This window comes from Chelonoidis abingdonii, chromosome 16 (genome assembly GCF_003597395.2).
Source record: "Chelonoidis abingdonii isolate Lonesome George chromosome 16, CheloAbing_2.0, whole genome shotgun sequence".
NCBI lineage: Eukaryota > Metazoa > Chordata > Testudines > Testudinidae > Chelonoidis > Chelonoidis abingdonii.
The window spans coordinates 14,620,102-14,638,221 of record NC_133784.1 but is presented as its reverse complement, the minus strand read 5'-3'; the positions used below and the strand labels follow the sequence as shown (position 1 = coordinate 14,638,221).

General features: G+C 44.6%; 1 protein-coding gene across 5 annotated transcripts in view; it reads left to right on the top strand.

The window, feature by feature from the left end:
* The first annotated feature begins 11,570 nt into the window (after positions 1-11,570).
* ZSWIM8 (zinc finger SWIM-type containing 8) overlaps positions 11,571-18,120 on the top strand; it is a 135,068-nt gene continuing 128,518 nt past the window's right edge. For 3 of the 5 annotated variants that reach the window (XR_012657090.1, XM_032778298.2, XM_032778296.2), the window contains exon 1: positions 11,636-12,977. Coding sequence is in view for 4 of the 5 variants with exons in the window: in XM_032778298.2 (XP_032634189.1) it covers positions 12,800-12,977 (178 nt within the window). In the remaining variant the exon portion in view is untranslated. Of the gene's footprint in view, positions 11,589-11,635; positions 12,978-18,120 lie in introns of those variants that run through there. The other 2 variants (XM_032778294.2, XM_032778295.2) reach the window with 2 other exon arrangements.

Here is an 18,120-nt window from a genome sequence, read left to right as displayed (position 1 = left end):
TTAGCCAAGAAAGAAAGAAGTTAGTACTATAAGAGAGCATGGGATAAGTCCATAAAGAGACAACACAAATTAACAAATTGAATTATTATCAGGGGAAACAAAACCATAAGAACGCCTTAGCCGAGACTCGATTGTTGGCATATCACGATACTTTTGACGACGTTACATGTAGCTCAGGCCAACACAGGCGTCATTTGGGGATGGATGGATGACATTAACTCCTGCACTTTAGTTGAAACAAGGCTCTTGTTCAGCAGCAGAGGACACACGCGGTAGCATGTCTTTGCCCACTAGGATGACATGCGGTGAAAACTTCGTCCTCCCAACGGCGTGAGGAAGGAAGAAGAGAGATTGTAAGCATGTCTAAGTGTAAAACGTCTAGTGCCTGCACTTTGCTGGTATAATTTAACCGAAAATGATTTTTTCAGATTATATAAGAGGAGTTGAGCCTATATTTACACCAAGAATATACCTGCTGTGTTGTCATTGAGCTACTGCAATAGTTTACAAATGCGCTGTATTAGCACATGAGATCTGATTAAAGAAATTCATTTTGAATGTTTGTTTGGGGTCTTTTGGGCTATTCTGCATCGATATAATATGGTATTCTTCGGTCTGATTTTGAAATGGGTGGGACATGCTTCAGTGAAGTTTTCTGCCATGTTGAAGGCTCTCAGAAAGAGTTTTGAAATCATCCTGACAGTAAGATGTGAGTGTATAGAATTTGCTTTGATTCGTTGTTCATTGCTCTAATTATAGAGGGTAAAATAAACACACTTGGATGTATTGCTTAAATTTTTAAACAGTATTGATATAGACTCAAATTATAAGCTCACAGAATTTGAGTATATGTAGTATACGGTGAGTACCCATTTATCGCACATCGCTCTCTCACGAACAGAATTCTGATCTAAGCCATTATCTACATAAATGGAATTATGATATCTGTGCTCCAAGTTGGTGTTTGAGTAGGCTATATATCCTTTCTCCACTTGGAATATTCAAATGTGATAGGCAATTAGTGGTTTAAGTGTGGATGTCTCAGATGTATTCAAATTTGCCTAATGAGTTGACAGCAGAGAATACATAGATGACTTTGAATTACATTAAAAATTCAGCAGCTCACTAGACAGCTGATGCAGCATACTGCCACAAGTTCATGAATGAGAATTGCTGTCTAACAGTGGTAAGGTTAATGCCTATTTTCCCATGTAAGGGTTAAGAGCTTAGTAACCTGGTGACAACCTTTGAACGAGAGACCAATAAGAGGGAGCAGATCAACTTAATTTTGGTGGTGGAGGGAAGATGTTGTTGTGATGCATTTTCTGTTGTTGGGTGCTTGAGAATCGGGTATTCGAGCGATCACGAGGGACAGAGTAATCAGGCTACAATATTTCTGAATCAGTTGTCTTCATCAGTTTAAAATTTGATAGTAGTCCAGGAGGGGATGTGATTTTATTTTTAGTTATTCTCAGGCATTGTTAAGCTTATTTGTGAGAGAGTTTTACGTTGTTGCTGTTATATGAACATTAAGGCTAGGGGTAGTTCTGCTGCGCTTATCTTTGAATTACAACTGTAGTATTATCTCTGACACTTATTACAGAGATCTTTATTCCTGGGTATTCTTACTTAACAGACCTTTCTTAAGAAACTTGATACTGATTTTTCTTGTTTTTAGAACTCCGGGGATTGGTTGGAATTGGGACTCACAGGGTGGTGGGGAAGGAGGGAGATGGTTAATTTTGGATTTGTTTTAAGATCAGGATTTGGATCTGCGCAAGGGATCATGGTGGTCTCAAGGCACCAGGGGAGGAAGAGTTTGGGGGACAGGAGAGTGCTCAGGTGGATCTGGATGGTCAGTGTACCAGAAATACTAAGCTAGCTAAGACCGCATTAGAGATGAGATGCAGGTTTCCCATTGCTACGGCAAAGTTCAGAGTGGGGAGGGAATTTGAATGCTAAGACGGGACAGGTTAGAAGGGGTTTAAGGGTGACGTCCGCGTGTGAAGGCATTGTTATCTTATGTAACTGGTCTTGCATTGATGCTCATGGAGAATCAGTCAAACTCCAGCCATCATCCAAATTTTAAGGAAGTTTGAATGTTGGCACATAGCAGCGTATTCGAGTGACCATGAGTCAGGTTTGGGTAGCAAGCATTTCACAATGGCAAGAGCCTTTTCAGAAACATTTTGCAGTAAAGGCGTGATGCAATCTCTTTGATGGATCATCTATGCAGGCGCTTTAAACTAGTTCACTGCTCACTCTTCCATATGGATTAGCTCTGGTGATTTGCTACGCTTCTATGGCAATGCATACTTCTAGCGAATTTTTCCCAGTTTGTGTTCCTGTGAACACATGGGCTGCACAAATAAGACTGGAAAGGATTTTTTCAGCAAACAGTATGCAACACATATCTGGATCTGAGTATATAAGGCAATGCCCCTCACTTTGTGACCAATCTGGGGATTTAGACACCAGTAGTGTTGGTGGATAATTTATTACATTGTCTTTGGGGAACATGAAGTTTTTCACTTGCTGTGCGGCATGAAATACAGAAGTTCCTCAGGCTACTGCCAAGTGGTCAAACATCCTGGTCATCTAGACTTAAGGAAACTAAACTCAGAGAGTTGTTTCTTGCCTCTCAGCACAGCTCCTTCCTCTGATTACATTTCTTCCAGGAATGTGCATGTTGTATCCATTTGAAGATGGAGATATGGGATTTGCTGACAGTAGCTGTCAGGTCCTCGCTACTGAAATGGAAGATCAGCGCTGCCTCACTACTCAATCTCATTGGGGCCGGAAGGGGCTCCATGACATTTGTGTTATGTATCTGGAGAGGTTCTTCCTGCTTAGATAGAAGCTTCCTTTGCTTCTTCTCTTTTCTGAGCTGGCCCGGGGGTGTTTTTCATCTTCACTCAAGACCGCTGTTCTGTGCCACTGATAGTGCTGCAAAACTCAATTGAAAGGGAATTAGCAGGGGCATAGGAGGACTTGAGTGAGGGACGAGATCAGCTTTAAGGCTAACTGGCTCCTATACTTCTTTGACTGCCTGTTCCTCAAGTGGGTTCAGGGAAGCGGCAGGAAAAGGAGCTCCTGGAAGCGGGTGTTATATACAGGCTCCTGGGGGTGTAGAAGAGGTACATAAGAGGCTCCTCCTCCTCTCTCCTGCGTCATGCTGATTTTCTGTTTATTCCTCTCACCTTTTGCTCCTGCTGCCCTTTATGATTCTTGTTGCCTCCTTACTCACGAGATACAGATTTGATCTAGAGCAGAGAGATATATAAAGCAGCGCATTTTTTACCTCTGGGTCTAGTGGCATCACAGTCTGGCAACTGAGGTGATGCATCAGACTTACGCTCTGTAAATACTCAGCAGCAGCTGTTTCTTGTGCCTCCACCACACTCTTCTCTGATCTACACTTTTCTTCAGGAATGTGCATGGTTATATCCATTTGAGATGGAGATATGGATGCTGCAGTAGCTGCCAGGTCACCTGCACTCTGACTAACTGGAAGATCAGGCATCTCCTCACCACTCACATCCTCACTGGGGCCGGAAGGCTCACTGTGAACATTTGTGTCTATGTATCTCAGGAAAGCTTCTTCCTGCTTAGATAGAAAAGCTTCCTTTGCTTGCTTTCTTTTTCTGAATGCTGCCCCAGAGGGGTGTTTTCTTCTTTCACTCATGACTGCTGTTCTGTGCCAGCTGTAGTGGCTCTGAACACTCAATTGAAGGGGACAAATAAGCAGGCTGGTAGCACAGGGCCTGAGTGAGGGAAGAGATCAGCATCTTAAGTGCCTAACTGGCTCCTACTACTTCATTTGACTGCCTGTTCTCCTCAAGTGGGTTCAGGGAAGCAGCAGGAAACAGGAAGCTCCCTGAGAAGCTGGTGTTAATCAGTCCAGGCTCCTGGGAGTGCTAGAGAGGTACATAAGAGGCTCCTCCTCCTCTCCCTCCCTGCAGCTCCTGCTGCTTTCTGTTATTCCCTCTCACCTTTTATCCTGCCTGCCTGTTATGTCTCTTGTGCCCTCCTTCCTCCAGCACAGCACTCCACCATCTCTGCATCTAGAGCAGAGAGAATACATATACACCAGCAGCAGACACAATTTTCTACACTCTGGGTCCTAGTGGCATCCCCCACAGTCTGGCACCTGAGGTGACTGCCTCAGTTCGCCTCATGGTAAGGCCAGCCCTGGAAATCTGCCATTCCACCAAAGCCCTGACTGCTTTACCCATACTTGTAATGGCAGACAACAAAAATGAGTGATTTAGATAATGATATTTTAAAAATTTTGCAATAAACTATTCTCCCTCAGAACGCCTACAGCAACAGGGGAAAAAAAGGATTTGAGAATCTAAAAATGCCACAGATAATGGAAGAATAATACAGTTTGCATGAGAAATAGCAGTTTTGAATTTAATAAACAGACCTTTCAAATGCACAGCACAAAGCAAAGACCCATCCTATTTGTTCTCCTTTGCAGGTCACCTTTAGAGATTATGCAATGTGTGAGAGGGAAATTAAGTCCAGTTAAAATCAGACCTTATATATTCCAGCTGGGAGAACCTCATTGTTGCAGGATATGAAATCCCATGCTCAGCTGTCCTTGCTGTTGAGGTTGTCTAGCAGACTCAGAAAGGATAAATCTTACATTTGCACAGTGCTTTCCATACCACAGGAAAATGAAAGCACCTTACAAGTTCTGTCCATTATATCACTCACTCACCACTGTAATACAGCCATTTATGGGATGGAATGTGCAATGTTTGATAGTGCACAGCAACAGTTTAGAACAGGAAATGGAGCAGGTGTAAGATCAGTTTTCTCCAACTTGCAGATGCTGAATTTGGAAGAGCAAGTATAAGGAGGAAGAATAAGATCTTAAATAATGTGGTGCTGGCTGGCTGGCTACTGAGTCATCTCTGCAGGGCTCATTGTTGAATTTTCTCCTGACTTGCAGAGAAGTGTTGAAACTGTCAGATGTAGTTTTTTATGCTGTCCTCAAGAATAACTTTACCCTTTATCTATGAGGAGAACTAGATGGGAAAATATTCCCCTGCCTCATGCAATGCACATCACTGGAAAAATTAACACAAAAGACCTTCTTTATTAGAGTGCGGGTTCATAATCAAACCTGTACTCACCTGCATGCTGGCCAGAGGAAAAATCAACACGCTCTGGATGGGTTGTACTAGCTTGAAGCAGCACATTTCTTGTCTGTTGAAATGCTTTTCCAGATCTCTGGCCACATGTCACTTGCCTAATGACTTTCCTTGCATCTTCCATACTATCATCTCCCTAATGTTTCCATGAAAGTCACAAAACATCACTTCACGCAACAGTCTCACAACTTCCACTTGAGGTGTTCTGCAGACATGAGGGGAAATCTATGTGGGGCTACTCTTGTTTTCCACGCCCACCTATTTAAGCAATTGCTTTTAATACACCTTAATATCAAGGCCCCATGTCAGACCACAGAATCCCACCCTTAGAGTTGTTTTCTATTCATATTGCTATAAAAGTATATCTCTTCCCATCCCCCTTAGAACAAATATCTTAGGTAGAGATTTTTAAGAGCAGATGCAATCCTCCAGACTGACTTGAAAGTTTCAACTTTGAGCTTTAGTTCTTCAGATCCCCCATGATCTTTTAAGTCACAGTAGATTCAAAGCAATGCCAGTTATGATCATGTCTATTGTTGGGAGTATTGATAAGGCTCCCATCTCTGTAGTAGATGGATACACTTTAAATAGCTGAGATTAAAAGCTGACACATTTACCTTAGTACCTTGAGCAGACACCATGACCACAGAGTGCTGCTATTTTAAACTCCAGAAGAAAGCTTCCTGAGTGGGATGAAAGTAAGAGGTAGCAGTTAATAAAGATTACTTTATTAACTGGGCATTACTGTAGCAGACAGTGCCTCCCCAACTTAGTTCGGGCTTCAATGTACTTCTGACAGGAGTAAATTCTAGATGTGAGGTCCTGGTAGGGAGACTTCCTTGACCTTAAGCTTTCTTGAGCCTCATAGGGGGATAGTTAGCAAAATTGTTCTACTTAAACACAGTTGTTGCTAAATGAGAAGGAGGCTTTTTCCTTGAACTAAAGGGATAGGGATTCATGTTGGATAACTTACTATTGTGCAGCCAAGGGATTTGGGTATGCATGGTTTATCAAGTAATACCAAACCCACAGTGGTCAGGAAAACCATCCTATGAACTTGCTAACCACTATGATGGTAGAATGTGGCTCCCAGCAAAAGATGTGAGAGAAAGAAGAAAAATTGGAAATATAATGGACCTTAGTTCCCTGGTTACTCACAGGCTACAGCCATTGAGACACTACACTCTCCTTCCAGCAGGAGAATCCTTTTCTTCTCGCATTGTTCAGTGACCTTGGATGCCTGCATCAACTTCTGCTTTGCAAGCTAGCAAAGACCCCTAATTCATTGTATTAAAGCTCACAGGCAGTGCTTAATTTCTAATGAAAGATGCCATGGCTCAAGCAATTATTTTACATTCATAACTGATGCAGCAAGCACCAGAGGTGCCAAGGCTCTGAACTTCCAAGCCCTGGCACAAATTAAGCACTGCTTATAGGCCAGATTTTCAGCTGGTGCATGTTGGCACAGCTCCCTAGAAGTCAGCAAGCCACAGCTCTTTACTCCAACTGGGAATCCAGGCCCTTGTGTTCAGTTAAAAGCAGCCTTCTCTATCTTCCCCTCAACACTGTACAAGGGACCAAGCACAGTAATTACCCAATTGTCTGACTATGTTATTAGCACAAAGAGTAATTACAGCAGCCATTGTTAATTAATAGTATCTCTTTTACTAGCAAGAAAACAGGTCTCCAGCAATCTCTTTTCGCATGGGAAAAGTCTCTGCATATTGGAGATTTTGAATTGGTTGAATAAAATTACTGTAAAAATCTACCAGAGAATCTTGTCTAAAGGAATATTTATTTAAAAAGATGGATTTCTATCCTCTAGAAACACACTTCGACCCCCATCCTACACACCTTTATGTATGAGCTGCTTTAGTTTAAGCACATGAGAACTTCCTTTGAGATCAACAAGGATATTTATGCACTTGAAGTTAAGCATGTGTTCAAGTATTGCAAGACAGGGGCTTTAGCAAGAGGCTTTAACAGAAATCCCTGACAAGAGCAAAGCAACCATATTAAAGGAATAAACTGATAGAGCATTATGTAGTAAAAGTCTATGTAAAAGAACATTAAATAAATAAATTCCCTACATACTCAGCCACCATCTGAGATACCTTCTTATGAAGAGAGTCCAGAAGAATTGTTCAGATTTTTTAGAACACGCCACCACATTAGGTTGCATGAAATCCTGAACAGGATCATTTTAATTGACTTTAGAGCTGGTGGAATACTTCTTTTCTTTACTGGCTAGGACAGCAACCTCCCCCCCTTAGCCAGTACTCTGGACTCAGAAATAGAGAAAGGGAATGATACTAGACTTATGCCTCACAGCCCCCACCTCTGCTGACATTTACATGCATATGAGTAGTCCTACTGGAGCCAGGTGAACTACGTACATGTATAAGTTAAGCATATGTTTGCAAGTTCAGGATATTAAATGCTATGGCAATAGGTACCATGGAACCCTGACAGAAAATGTAGCCTTGAGCCACAAGAGTAGTTCCCCTTGAAATCACAGATACATAAAATAGCAATGTTAAGGTAGTGTTTGCCGATCAAGGTCTGCATGCCAAATTAATGTGTAAGATTAGACCAATTCTGAGAGTTTCTAAGCCAAGTAGCTTTGCTCCCTTTATAGAGGTTTGCATCCTCTCCCCCAGCACCACTGTTTCTCAATACTTCTGTCTTTATCTCTTGCATCCGAAGAAGTGAGCTGTAGCTCACGAAAGCTCATACTGAAATAAATTTATTAGTCTCTAAGGTGCCACAAGTACTCCTGTTCTTTCACCTCTTTAGTTCCTTTCCCCCTAGACCTCCCCTCCCCTTGCAGCCATAAAAAGAGCAATGCACACTCTGCCTGAGTTTGCTAGACATTAGTCTCTAAGGTGCCACAAGTACTCCTGTTCTTTCACCTCTTTAGTTCCTTTCCCCCTAGACCTCCCCTCCCCTTGCAGCCATAAAAAGGGCAATGCACACTCTGCCTGAGTTTGCTAGACATTCATTTATTGTAATCCAGAGAGAAGATTTAGTACTGAGTATTCCCCAGATTCACATATTGGCTATAAAATAATCTCAGACAAACAATGTAAAAATAAGCACTTTCAACACTAGGATAACAGGGAAAAAAGACTTATATAGAGTCAGTACTCTTTTACTTTATTAGGAGCCTGGTTTTTCTAGGTTTTCCCCCACAAAAGTGTAATTCTCCTAGCTCGCTTTTATTTATACCTTTTGTCCAGCAGTAGGTGAGATCACCTGTGTTCTGGGCGGAGCAATGTACCTAGCGCCATCTTAGCTGTCTCCTTATATAAATGGAATGGACGGTGGCTCCGCCTTCCTAATATTAGTGTTACTCTGAATATCTAAACCTATTTCACCCCCCCCACAGGCCTATCTTCCTCCAAGCTTTGTTGGAGCAAGAAGATTCTTTCTTGGTTTGAGGTAAGTGGAATAGGCTTTATAGTTTTATTCAGACTGCTGAATATGACTCCTTCCACTAAATATTATTCCAGACATAATATTCATGCAGGAATTCCCCTCATCTTACTTCCTTTGTGTTCTCTTCTTCTCCCATAGACTTTCTTCCCCAATTAAAAACATGTACTTTTAAAGTTAAAATTTCATTGTGGGGTTCTTTGCTTGTTCTGTGTCAAGGACTTCGGATCAAATGAGAGTGAAGCTAAGTTATCCATGTCTCATGCAGCATCACCAGTAATAGATGTTACGAGCCAAATTCTGCTCTCAGTACCATGTGTGCAGCTCCATTGTGTTCAATTGGTTTGCACAGGCATAACTGATAAACAATTCTATTGATGCACAAGAAGGAATGGGATCCCGATCACTTCCTCTTGGTTATGTTGGCTCTGCAGGGTTAATAGAGTAAAAAGTAGTAAAAATTTATTTTAGTCACTCAAGTAATTGATACTGACTGACTGATACATGCGTGAGCAGATCTGCTGAACAAAGGGTGCTTTTTTTTTTATAGTGATGCTCAGAGTAGAATTACCCTTCAAAAAGATAATTTATCCCTGCAAAGCGTGCTTGATTCCCTGTCTCTGTTTTTGAATTGTTTGCTTGGCTCGGTGCTCTGCTCTGCTCCATATGCGCTATGGACAGAAGCCAGCTATGCAAAAGGAGAGTATTGGAGCCATTTACTGTGGTTATCAAGATACATTTACTTTTAGAGTAATCTTAGACAGGCCTTCTAAAAGGTGTTAAAATTCCCACATACTTTTTGTAACAAGACTTTTGGATAACCCTGCTGTTTTGGGCCTGCCTACTGGCAATCAGTTTCTAATACATGTGTGTGAGGTACTGACCACTGACTGTCAAAACAGCCACCTGAGCAAAATGAGCTTGCCTTTCCTGAGGAATTCCAACAATAGAGAGGGGCTTTCTCACCCAGCACAGAACTGGATCTATGTCCCAGCTTCCCCTTGTACACATGAGCACATCCTCCCTACCCCTACCCCCATTTGCAAGGAGTTATCCAGAGTGTATTGCACTTTGGGGGAGGAGAGTTTTCCTTCTTCAAGAGCAGTGAGGTGAGGCCTAGGTGTCCTGTACCTGGGATGCTGCAAGTCCCATAGAGGCCTTGGATGGGGATGCAAGTTACAGCATCCTTGGGAAAGTGGATGAGTTGCATTTTCCAAGGCTGGGCCTGTATCTGGAGTCTGACCATCTCAAAGATGGGGGCCAGGACCCAGGCTCTGGAACTTATTCAAAGAGAAGGAAGGAGGGAAGCCCAAAGCTGATAGTAGGGGAGAGCATGATAGGGAAAGGTGCACCAATGTTGTACATATAACAGGAGGGAAAGTGGTATCAGCAGAGAGATCTGGCAGGAGCTGGCCTTGAGAGGCATTTAAGTGATTGCTAGAGGGGTGCAGCTGAATGGGAGGAGTGAGGATGAGCAAAAGTCTCAGGATTCGCTGGGTGGCGGGGAGGAGAGGAAGCAGTGCCTGTTTCCCTGTGCTTTGGGGAGTTCTGTCAGCACCTGGCCCTGAACAGTCTTCAGTGGGGACTGCCCACGTGTCCTGCAGGGAATAAGCTTTCCCTGCTTGTATTGGGTGGAGGCAGCACCTGTTCTCTTCCATTCCTTGGGTGTTCTGGCTCACCCTCACTCTGAACTATTGCCCGGTAGAAGACTACAAATCCCAGTATGTATTATGAGCCCCCCCGCCCCAACTACATATCCCAGTATGCTGGCTGTGTGAGAGCCCACTCCCTACAGGAACTACACATCCCAGCATACATGGTGAGCACCTCCCAAAGGGCGACTAAGTGTCCAGTTTTCAACCAGAACACCCGATTGAAAAGGGACTCTGGCGGCTCTGGTCAGCAACACCTACCAGGCCATTAAAAACCTGGTCGGCAGTGCTGCGGGTCTAAATCAGGCTAGTCCCTACCTGTCCTGAGGCACTGCGCTGTGTCCTGGAAGCAGCCAGCAGGTCCAGCTCCTTGGTAGGGGGGCCCCACTCCCATTGGCTGGCAACCGGCCAATGGGAGCTGGGGTGACAGTGCCTGAGGGTGAGACCAGTATATGCCACAGAGCTTCCTGTCCTCTTCTCCTCCCTTCCCCCCATCCCCACCTAGGAGCTGGGACTACTGCGCTGCTGACCGGGAGCCGCCTGAGGTAAGCCTGTGTCCCAGCCCTGAGCCTGCCCAAACCTGGAGACCTGTTCTACACCCCAACCCCCTCATCCCTGGCCCCACTCCAGAGTCCATACCCTCTCCTGAATCCAGCCCTGAGCCCCCCCAAACCCCACACTCTCAGCCTTACCCCCCCCGTACCCCAACCACCTGCCCCAGCCCAGAGCCCCTTCCCACACTCCGAATCCCTTGGCTGAACCCCTCAGCCTGGAGCCCCCTTCTACACCCCAAGCCCCTCATCCCCAGCCCAGAGCCCTCACCCCAATCCCAGCCCAGTAAAAGTGAATGAGGGTGGAGAAGAGCAAGCCACCAAGGGGGGGAGAGGAATGTACTGAACAGGGCCGGGGTCTCAGGGAAGGGGCAGGACAGGGACAGGCATCAGGGATGGGGCAGGGCTAGGGTGTTCGGTTTTGTGCAATTAGAAAGTTGGCATCCCTAGCCTCCCACCCTACAGGAACTACATATCCCAGTATGCAGTGTGAGGGCCCCTCCCTATTGGAACTACACATCCCAGCATGCACTGTGAGCTTCCCCCAGAACTACACATCCCAGAATGTCTGGAGAACGCCCCCTCCCCCTACAGGAACTACATATCCCAGGATGCACTGTGATGCAGGGCCGAGGCGTTTTCCTCTGGCCAATGGGGACTGCTAGTCCCAGCATGCACCCGGGCCCCGTGGCATGCTGGGACTGGCGGTGTCCCGCGGAGCGGACGGCAGCGGGCGGAAGCCGGAAGCGGTGCGGCGGAAGCGGGTCCCGGCTGGCGGGGGGCGGCAGGTGATACTGGGTGGCGCAGAGCCATCTTACCCGGCCGGGGAGGGGAGTCCGGCCGCTGCCTGCGCCAGGAGAGGAGTCGGGACCGGACCGGACTGCGGGGGAGCCGGGGCCATGGGGCGCTAGAGACCGGCACCCCGGAGCCGCGCGGTCCCAGCCCCGGGAGGCGGCGGCAACTCCCCGTCCGCGTCCGTCAGCCGCTGGAGCGGCGCCCCTGCGCTTGCCCGCCGGCCCCAGGGGGGAGGAGACGCTGCCAGCGCTTTGGTAGCCACCCCCAGAACACTGTTCCCATTCCCCCCTCGAGGCACCGATCCGGGGCACCGCGCTTCCCATCCAACACCTCCTGGGTAGCCCCCCCGACACTGACCCCTAGGGGCACTGGTCTCCCCCGGGCACTGACCACGGGTCCCACTGCTTTCCTCCCTCCGCCCCCGAGACCGACCGCAGCTTCACGGCTCCCTTCCTCCCCCAGGCACCGAGCCCCGGGACACTGACCCAGGCACTGCTCCTCCCCAGAGCTTCCAACCTTCCCCTGCCCAGGGCGCTGCCCCTACCCCTGGGGCTGCTTCACCCGCGACGCGCCCCCTGCCTCCCAGGCAGTGCGTGAGGACCACCCCCCATCCCAACCCCTCTCGAGAACAGGGGAAGTTTTACAACCATTCAAACCCCGGAAGTGTCCCACCTCCAGCCCCCCACTACCTTTTTTGTGACGGGGAGAGAGCAGATTCTTTTTTTTTTTTTTTTTGCACTTGTAGTGAGAGAAAAGCACAACCTCAGGGAGACCTGACTCTATAGAGAAACTTAAGAAACAAACAACCCCCTTTCCCCCATCAGACTCTCCAGGTCACTTGCAGCTGAAACCTTCAGACTTTCCTGTGTCTGTCAGACACACCCCTGTGCCAGGACTGGAAGCATCATTCAACAGACTAACCAAGACCTAGGGTTTAAGTGTATTTTGTGGACATAAAAGTTTTTAAACTTTTTAAAGAACTTGGTATCTTTGGGATTTTTACAAGTTTCCCTTATTTTATGTCACATTTCTGCTCTCCCCGCTTGAGACAGCTGTTGCTCTGTTTTTTCCCTGGTGTTGTAGTATGGGGACCTGAGTGGAGCTGGACTTTTAATTATCGATAAAAGTTGTCCTGGCGTCACGTTCATCCGTCTGTTTGAGTGATCAGATCTGTCCATTTCCTTCTTCGTGTCTATTGGATGTGATGGAACTCATGTTTGCGGAGTGGGAGGACGGGGAAAGGTTTTCGTTTGAAGACTCTGACCGCTTTGAGGAAGACTCCCTTTGTTCCTTCATCTCTGAGGCGGAGAGCCTTTGCCAGAACTGGAGAGGATGGAGGAAGCAATCAGCTGGACCCAATTCCCCCACTGTCAAAATGAAAGGTGAGAGCACTGAGTTTCACTGGGATGTTCTGGGAGTTTGAGTGCAACTTTTGGGCCACATGGAGATGGGGAAACGTGTAGACATGTTGGAACCACCCAAGGCATGAGCCAAAATCAGTTGCCTAGTAGGGATAGCTTGTGAGCAGAGTTTACACAAAATTGTGCTAGAAACTTGGATGCAATGATGGTTTCCTGTTGGAGGAGATTGTTAGCTCAGGTTTTCTGTAGTGCTCTTTTGTCTCAGACCACATTTGCCAAAGCTGTTCTTGGGACAATGGAGGAAAAAAAACAAAACCTATGTTGCAATAAGCAAGGTGCATACTTCAATGGGAATAATTAGTCACAGGCTCCCAGTTGTGTTTAACTGAATAAACTGCTACATAAAGATTCTTACCACAACAAACTCTCTAATGAAGTTGTGTGTAGGCTTCCCTCCCTCCCCATGGGTGTACAGCAGTCCATTTTCATGTTCACTCCGCTGTATTTCACTTTATCCTTCTAGTGCTATAGCAACTTTCAGCAGTAGCTGTTGAGCAGGCAGGTGTGGAGATCTTATTGTGAGGAGTGACTGAGCTAGTAGTGTGTCAGCTCCGCCCCAAGGTTGATTATATTCCTGCCCTACTGACAGTTATCCCCTTCTGGATGGAGAAAGCCTAATATACAGTACCAGCCTTTAGAAACTGATTTCCAAATAGTGGTAGCTGCTCACTTTTTGTCTGAGCTGACATGCATTTTGTATTAAACCATTTTATTGAACAATTGTATTAAATCACTTGTCTCAAATGACTTTACCTCAGAACTCAGATACTGATGATACTGAACCAAGCAGAATGCTAGCAGAGCTAGTTCAACCTTGCTTACATAATGACCATTTCTCTTTGTCCTGTATCCCTCCATAGCTCTGTCAATCCCCATTAATTCTGACCTGTGTGACCTCACCTGCTTGTCTATCACTGCTCTCCCCCCAGCTCTGCACCTCTATCCTGAACTACAGCACTTCATGCTTTTCCAAGCCTAGGCCCTTCATGAACAGAGAATGTTGTTTGTAATACATTGTGCTGAAATATGGTAGTTTTGTGATGTGCACAAATGTCCTTTTGGCATTAGATTAAGACCAGAAAATGCATTTAACTTTGAACCATCATCTTCACATGACAGCCTAATTTTTCTCTGCTTAGTGAACTTCAACACTGGCACTAGTCCAGGATATTTAACCTCCTTTGTCTCTCTCTGCTGAGTGTCATGGAGCTATGAACAATGACTGGGAAGGAAAGGAGCTTGGAAATCTTGCTGAATGATTGTGCAAGCTGGATGCTTTTTGAGGTGCTGCTGTCATGATACATTTTGGTTTCAGTACTGAACACTCCCAGGTAAAATGAATAAAGAATGGTAGCACCATGAAGTGTCTAGCAAAGCCATGTTATTCTGAGAGGTAGACACCAGAGCCCTGTTCAAAGCAGCATATAGACAACATGGCTCTCTTGTTTTTGTGTGTTTTACTTTAAACCCAGTTGTACGCACTGATGCACTGAAAGAGAAGGTGTTGTAGAGCTGAAAAAGTCCCAGTGCAGAGGGGAAAGTCCCCTCTAGTACTACAAAAATAGGGATGTGAGACTGGTCTATGCAGGGTCAGGGCTCAGATTGCAGGGGAAAAAAGGTGGAGGTACTCTTTCAAACTCTGCCTCATTTTGGCAACTTGCAGGCAGCCCTTATTTTGTGGACAGTGTTCCTGGAGATTGTGCAGATGTTCAAAATACAATTGTGTGTCCTGCTAGGCGCTGTTGATTTCTGCTCCCTCTCAGTGGGGCTCGAATATTCATTCCATGGGCCCTTCTAGGATACCTTGACATGGTTTCTTCTTGACTGAGTTAGAAATAAGATATCTCTTAATTGTCATCCACTGGTGGCACCAAAATGAGAAACCACTCAGTCAATTTTGCAGATCTGTGATCCTCTCTCTCCTTTCTAACATGAAAAGTAAAATGGTTAAAATATATACATTATCACTAAAGCCTTATTGAGAAGAATGTGATAGTTCCAGGCTTTCTGCAAATTCACATGGAGAGCTGTACTGGTTATACTTGTTTCACATTTCTGAGGTTTTCTTTGCAACCATAACTACTAGATATTTTTACTTTTTCTTTTTACACGGAAACTGATATTCTGGAGAACAAGACGGTAACTTCAGAGAGGTGCTAGTTCTGCATATGGTGTGTACTAGCTGTTTCTAAGCAGTAGTCAAGGTTAATCTGTGAAATGTAAAACCTGCAGTGTGTTCACTTCATAAGCATAAACATAGAGGTACATCGTTTAAAGAAATGAAAAGCACACACAAGAACACAGCATTAGGGCAGTTGGTAGCAAATGTAGACTGGATTTTCCTGAGAGTTCCACTGAGTTACTGGAAACAGGGTAGTTCAATCCTTTTTATGCTCACTCAGTCCACCTACCATGAGACTCATTGTAGAAGTGTAGGGCTGGAAGGGACCCTGGGAGGTCATTAAATCCAGCCCCCTGCACTGGGGTAGGACCAAGTAAACCTAGAGCAGCCCTGGTAGGTGTGTGTTTAACTTGTTCTTAAAAACCTCCAATGATGGGATTCCGCAACCTCCTTTAGAAGCCTGTTTCAGAGTTTAACTATCCTTATAGTTAGAAAGTTTTTCCTGATATCCAACCTAAGTTTCCCTTGCAGCGGATTAATCTGTTACCTTTTTTGTCCTATTTTTAGTGGACATGGAGAAGAATTAATCTCTGTCCTCTTTATGACGGCCCTTACCATATCTGAAGACTGTTATGAGGTCCCCCTCAGTCGTCTTTTCTCCAGACTAAACTTCCCTATTTTTAACCTTTCCTCACAGGTCAGGTTTTCTAAAGCTTTTATCATTTTTGTTACTCTCCTCTGTATTCTCTGCAGTTTGTTTTATTGTGGTACTCACCCCAAACTGGACACAGTTCTCCAGCTGAGGTCTTAGTGGCGCTGAGTAGAGTGGAAGTTACCTTCTGTATATTGCATACAACACTCCAGAATGAGATTAGCCTTTTTCATCACTGCATTACATTGTTGGCTCATGTTCAATTTGTGACCCACTGTAACCCCTGGATCTTTTTAAACACTACTACTGCATAGCCTGCTAGTCCTTTTGTGAAGTACTTTTGCACTTGTCTTTATTGAATTTCATCTCGTTGATTTCAGACCAATTCTCCAATTTGTCAAGGTCACTGTGAATTCTAATCCTGTCCTCTAAAATGTTTGAACCCCTCCCAGCTTGGTGTCATTTGGATGTTTTATAAGTGTACTCTTTGCTCCATTATTCAAATCATTAATGAAAATATTGAATAACACTGGATCCTGGACAGATTATGTCTGGGATTCTGCTAGATACGTATTCTCAGTTTGATACAGAACCACTGATAACTACTCTTCGAGTACAGTTTTTCAGTCAGTTATGCACTCTATTATAGTGATTTAATCTAGACCATGTTTCCCTATTCTGATAGGTGGTGTGGAAGAATATTTGAACTTCTCCAGTGTGATTTAAGGACTGATAGGCTTACTACTTTTTCAGCAATGTTTAGGTTTACTGAACACTTGTACATCAGAAATGTAGGATAATTGCGCCTGCTAAACCCTCATCTAAATTTAATTGCTCAGTATGAGCAAGTGGCAAAAAGACCTTCTTGTCATACTTTCTCTGTATTTTGAGATGGCATTTTCAGCAAATTCACACTGTATGTTTTTGCTTTCTTTTCTGTTGTGGAATCAGTAACATTAACAACTCTTGGCAACAGTATACATTTTACTTCAGAAGAATTGTTGATTTCATTACTTCAGTCCATTCAATTGCTTGTTCCTGCTTCTTAAACTCAGGTCATAAGGGACTATCATGATGCTCTAGTCTGACTTCCACACTGCAGACCACATAACCTTATCCACCCACTCCTGTATTAGACCCCTAACCTCTGGCTGAGTTACTGAAGTCCTCAAATCATGATTTAAACACTTGAAGTTACAGCGAATCCACTATTTACACTAGTTTAAACCTGAAATTTATCTGTGCTCCATGCTACAGAGGAAGGTGAAGGTCTCTGCTAATCTGACCTGGGAAAAGTTTCTTCCTGACCCCAAATATGTTGCTCAGTTGTACCCTGAGTATATGGGCAAGACCTACCAGACAGACACCTGGGAAAGAATTCTCTGTAGTAACTCCGAGCCCTCCCCTTCTAGTGTCTCCATCTTGCTCAATGCGCTGACAGTGAAGAAAGATACAGTTTTACGCCTGATGTTTGGCAATTGCCTTTTTGCAGTATTGATCAGCAGCTTTCAAATTTACTAGTTGGACTGAGAAACCAGGCACCCTGTGAATTCAGCACTGTGAAGACTGGAAAAATAAGTCGTGCTAGCCAGCTTTCTACTGAGCCATGTTATTAAATGACTTTCCCACCTTCCAGAAATTTATGGAATTTAGCAAACCAAGCCCCTGTAATGATTGACGCTCCACCCCTCCTGTATCATTTGATCCCACCCATTAGCCATTCAAGGACTGCACCCAGCCTCCTTTCCTCTCTAAGCTTCAAAGCAATTTTTTATTTTCTAATAGGCATAACAGGGACCTCAGTGGTCTCATCATTGACCTTTTAATTTGTTTAAAATAGTTTAAAAATTTCATTTACACTTGAAACTAGATGCTAATATTTCTAGTATGAAAAATCTTTTCAAGCATATGATCATGTAAACACTTCTGTGGTAGATAAAACAGCTCAAAATCCAGTTGCCTCCCATGCACATATGCACACACAAATCCATTGTGTTGGGTTTTTCTGAAAAATGTGTTTCACATTCCTGTCTTCCCACCCCAAGTCTCTTGTGCCTTAAGTCTCTCAAGGACAGATGTTTACCAAACACTTCAGAAGGCAGCCAGGAATACTGAAGAACTGTGAAGTATTGTATTCCCAAAACTTTTTGCTCATTTTGTATTTGTGCTTTCGCACCAGCTTCTTATGAAAGTGTAGTGACAACTCAGACCTGTGTAGTGATAAAACTATTCATATACAGGCAACTCATGTGAAGAAAAAGCTTAAATTTACTTTTAGAGAACTTGAATAGTTGTACAGTGTGTTCTGAAAGGCTAGAACTTGTACAGAG